This window comes from Cyprinodon variegatus, unplaced genomic scaffold (assembly GCF_000732505.1).
Source record: "Cyprinodon variegatus isolate N-32 unplaced genomic scaffold, C_variegatus-1.0 Scaffold804, whole genome shotgun sequence".
Taxonomy (NCBI): domain Eukaryota; kingdom Metazoa; phylum Chordata; class Actinopteri; order Cyprinodontiformes; family Cyprinodontidae; genus Cyprinodon; species Cyprinodon variegatus.
The window spans coordinates 15,475-20,198 of record NW_015151257.1 but is presented as its reverse complement, the minus strand read 5'-3'; the positions used below and the strand labels follow the sequence as shown (position 1 = coordinate 20,198).

Sequence of the window (4,724 nt, the reverse complement as noted above, 5' to 3'; positions counted from 1 at the left end):
TGAACCGGTTCCAGGTTGTGGTTCTTGGTGTTGGGCTGGTTCCAGGTTGTGGTTCTTGGTGTTGAACCGGTTCCAGGTTGTGGTTCTTGGTGTTGGACCAGTTCCAGGTTGTGGTTCTTGGTGTTGGGCTGCTCCCAGGTTGTGGTTCTTGGTGTTGGGCTGGTTTCAGGTTGTGGTTCTTGGTGATGCACTGGTCTTTTGTTGTCATCCTTGGAGTCAAATAGCAAACAGTCAAAAGCTGCAGCTCTGCAGACCAAACATGGTTCCTCATTGTTTTGATGGATGAATCTCTCAGGCTCCATTTTTCCTTCGGGTCAATATTAGGTTCTGTCCATCATTCTTGCCTCGTCTCTGTGGCTTCAGCTTTGTTCACCAGGTATTCTACAGAGATAAGCAGAACTGCCCCCCCTCCTGTCCCTGGATTACAGCTACTTCCTGCTCTATAATTAAAGGTTTATCCTGCATAACGGAGAAATTCGACTGTAAAACCTTGAGAAGCAAATTACAGCTTTTCCTGTAGTTGGAGGAAACGTCTTGATATGTAAACAATCTGCTCTTCAGCTCAGCGCCCCCTCTATGGTTCCCCCCCTCCTCTCTCTTTTGTTCCGTGGGAATGTGAGACGGGCCAGGTTCCTCTAAGACTCCAGCTCTGAAGATTGAGGACGATTTCCAGCACCTTCGTGGCCTGAAGGCGTCTCCCAGGAACTAAGAGTTTCTGATCAGCAGTGAGAAGTGAAGCACATCTGGAAGAGAAAACCACTGGAAGACANCTCCCAGGAACTAAGAGTTTCTGATCAGCAGTGAGAAGTGAAGCACATCTGGAAGAGAAAACCACTGGAAGACATCCGACATAGAGGAGCTGAGCAGAAGCTTTCCTCTGCGTCGGACCCCTGGATTTAGCTGGACAGCACTGGTAAAGGTCCGGCTCAGGAACCCAGAGTTTCAGCCTGTTGGGTTTGAAATGGATCCCTCATGAAGAGTTTTGTCCAACCAGGATCTAGTTCTGGACAGAACCCTATGGTTTCACTCTGCGGGGTTCAAACGCCACCAACCCAACAGAGAACCTGAGGAACAGCGAAGCTCCCGGGTTTCATTCCAGGCTGGTTCCTCCGTCTCCTTCCACAGACCCATGAATACTCCACGTCAGAACCAGCAGGAATCGAACTTCCTGATGTGACTTCAAACTTCACTCTGCTTCACTTATTATAGATTAAAAGTTCTCCTTTAATCTAATGACAGATTAGCAGCTATGCTGGCTCCTGTTAGCCTGTTAGCATTTAGCCTTTCCTTAGTCGGTCTCCTGTCCTGCTGGTGTTAGGAAATCAACCTGATTTAATCATCTTCTTTTGGACTGGTACCAGGTTCCTCCGCTTTCGCACGTCACATGACTTGGTGAGTCATCTCTATTGGACAGCAGGCAGCAAACTCCGACTCAGTTTCTTTGTCTTTATACATTTAAAGGTTTTTAAAGGAAATAAACATCGTTCAGAATATTTTTTCTATCCTGATTATTGGCTGAAAGTTCTCAGGTTCAGGGCTGCCATCGCTTGGAGGTTTCATCTTCCTCTCAGTGTTATAGACACTTAGTTATGATGGTAACCAGTAAAACCACCAAACCATCCAGTAACATTAACACCAGCTGGATGAGAGGAAGCTCTCATGGTTTACGGACATAATAATGACTAAGTTCTAATTTTTCTAATCTTTTCTCACCAACTTCTGCTCCCATTTGCTGCACCTTGTTTAAAACGATGCATTAAATGGACGTGGGATCAGTGGGATCATCTAGATCAGAGGTGGGCAATTCCAGTAGCTGAGGGATGGTATCCTGCAACGTTTAGATCCATCCTTGATTCAACACACCTGGATCAAACAGCTGAGTTACCTCCTCAGGATGCAGTCCGTTCCTCCAGAGTCCTCTCAATCATCTAATTACTTGATCTATCGAACCAAAAGAACATCTAAAAGTTGCAGGATACTGGACTTGCCCACTCCTGATCTAGATTATAGAAGCATGTTTCATCCCAGCTCACTTTATTTTGGCTCTTAGGTAAAAGGAAAGACTGAAGACAGAACGGCTCCTTTAATCAGGACAGAGCGGGTAGAAAACCTGTTCCAGGCTGCAGAAGACCTGAGACCTTCTGACAGGAAAACCAACCTAAACATGTAGGCAGAGATGGAATCGGGTTGGACCAGAACAGCTTCATGGGTCAGGATGGCCTAGTCAAAGACCATCCTTCAATACGGCTGGACATTAACAGAGCAGACAATTCAGATGTAGTTTCTGAAAGCCTTATAAAGTTGCATCACTTTACCGCTAAGTGTTGCTTTGATTTCAAGGTTCATTAAGTGGTAGAAACACCAAAAAACTTCAAAAAACTCAAGAGTGGGATTATTTGGTTAAGATCCGGTGTAAAGTTAGTCTGAGGCCAGGCTGCACCAGGGACAGGTATTCCTTTGAAACAATGATACGGCCCCTGGAAGCGGCCCCCATCGTGAACATTTGGAAAATCCTGAGCCAGGACTTGTAAATCCCAGTTCCTGGGAGTCATGTTGCACCAGCTTGTCCTGCGGAAACACGCTGAGACGCAGTGAGACAGATGCCCGCCTTCACACAAATAGGGGCGCTCATTTCCAACTGTTAACAAGCCTCTGAAAAAACACCCAAAACAAGCTCCCTCCTCCATCACTGCCTCCTGCCAGAAGCTTCAGGTCGGCCAGACCCGCTGCCATCATGCTGCCGGTCGGAGGCAAACCCATTCAGCAGGATGAGGCATGTCCTTGAGAAACATGAGCAAACTGAGCTCCTTTCAAAACAGACAAGTTACTTAAAGCCAGATTAGCATCTCCCCAGGATGTTCCTGTATTAAAGGATGGCTTCATGCCAACGGCTTTACATCTTCTACTGCATGTCGGCCTGCATCACTTTCCTGACAGCTGGAATAAATTCCCTGAATAAACGCGGATAATGTGATATTCCTCACGTCTAAGAAGAAAAAACAGACCTGAGGGTCTCTGGGGCTGAAACTTCTTCACCAGGCAGCTCTTCCTTCTTCTTCTTCTTGTTGTTCCACCGTCACAGAGCAACGAAATCCCCTCTCTGCATCTAACCCCTCCCCTTGGGGAGCAGTGGGCCGCCATTGTGCGGGGCCTGGGCAGCAGAGTGGGGTTAAGGGTCTTGCTCAGGGGCCGACAGTGGAGGCTGTGGTAGTTGAACTCAGAACCTCTGGATTCCAAGCTAACCGCTAGGCGGCCACTCCCCAAAGCAGGCGTTAGCGGGAAGGGTCTTGCCTAAGGACCCACACTGGCAGCTCGTTCCCCCCCCAGCTGGGATATGAACCAGATCACCACCTGACCTGAGCGTCCGAGGACCCGGCCAGGCGGGACTCCACCAATGACCTCTGGAGATAGAAAGCCCCCCTAAAACAGAGGTCAAACAAGGTCTCTGATGAATCTGGAAGATCTCCTCCATTGTTGGATTTCATAAAGCACCTGATTGATCGGCACCAGCTGCCCGTCTGTCCCGCCCCCAGACTCTAACCAGAACAGAGGAGATGAAGATGATGAGTAGAAGATGAAGATCATCTAACGTCCCATTTGGACCGACGGCCTCAGACAGCCCTGCCATGGCAGAGTGGACCTTCACTCGGCGCCAGCTCGTCTCTCTTGCCCAATTAGTAATTCATGACACCGGTACTTCTGAGGCCCAACCAGTCCTGGTTCTGGTCCCCCCCCCTGACTGCTGTCCAACTCTTTCTGACTTCAGCGAGGTCATAAAGATGGAGCCGGGCAGCGTAGCCGAGCCGCCGTGGTCATGACAGCATCCATTATTCATGCCTCGGCCGTCTCAGCATCTTCTCGTCTTGTTTGAAGAACGGCCGGTTCCTTTGGTGGCGGCGCCAGCATCCGGACCGGCCCAGTTTCTCCTCCCTAAACAATTAATGCTCCTCTGGTGGCAGGCCACCAAGTCCATCATTAAGCACAGATAAAGCCACACTGTCATACAAGCAGCGTCTTGTTAACATTTCAAAGACCCCCCCCCCCACCGTCCACTGCTACGCCAGGCGGCTCTAAGTAATTCATGACGTTTACACTGGGGAGGACAGAACAAGGTCTTTCGGCCTCATTAGAACATTTCTTCAGATTCAGCCGCCGTCTTTCAGTCGGACTCTGATCATCAACCACCCAGATTCCTGAAGCTTCCTCATCCCGGCTGAATGTCTGCTTAGAGCAGCGTTAACAAATGAACGTTACCTCTGGTCAGGCTGCCCGGCGACGGCTTTTTAGCTTCTGGGAAGCTGCTTCCATCCAAAGCAGAACTTTTGCTCTCCTTCTTGTCGGTGGCCGTCGGACCGGAAGCTTCCATGCTGGTTTACAAATCCTGCTGGACCTGCAGACAAACAGGAGGGAATTCCCTTATTCCAAAAATATCTACAGCAGGAAAACATCAGGTTTATTTATTAAAACTACTGTTCTTGAAGTTCATCTAACTGCAACACAGTCACAGCAGTGGCGAGAATTTGCTTGGAAGAACCAGATCAGATACTTCATGACACCCCAAATTAAAAGTAAACAAACATGCTGGAGGCTTTGTTCACGTGGATTCTGACCATTCACACATTTTCTGGAAATGTGAAAAAATGCAGTCATTCTGGGATGCCATTCACTCAGCTATCTGGGAGATGTTGACGTATGTGATACCCCGACCTTGTCTTGTGTTGTTG

General features: G+C 48.6%; 1 protein-coding gene across 1 annotated transcript in view; it reads right to left on the bottom strand.

Moving 5' to 3' along the window:
- The window catches only part of gli2 (GLI family zinc finger 2), a 59,921-nt gene extending 55,531 nt beyond the window's left edge, over window positions 1–4,390 (bottom strand). Inside the window, exon 1 of the mRNA XM_015396545.1 lies at window positions 4,255–4,390. Within this exon, the coding sequence (XP_015252031.1) occupies window positions 4,255–4,366 (112 nt within the window). The 5' untranslated portion in view covers window positions 4,367–4,390. The remainder of the gene's footprint in view (window positions 1–4,254) is intronic.
- Window positions 4,391–4,724: the final 334 nt, after the last annotated feature.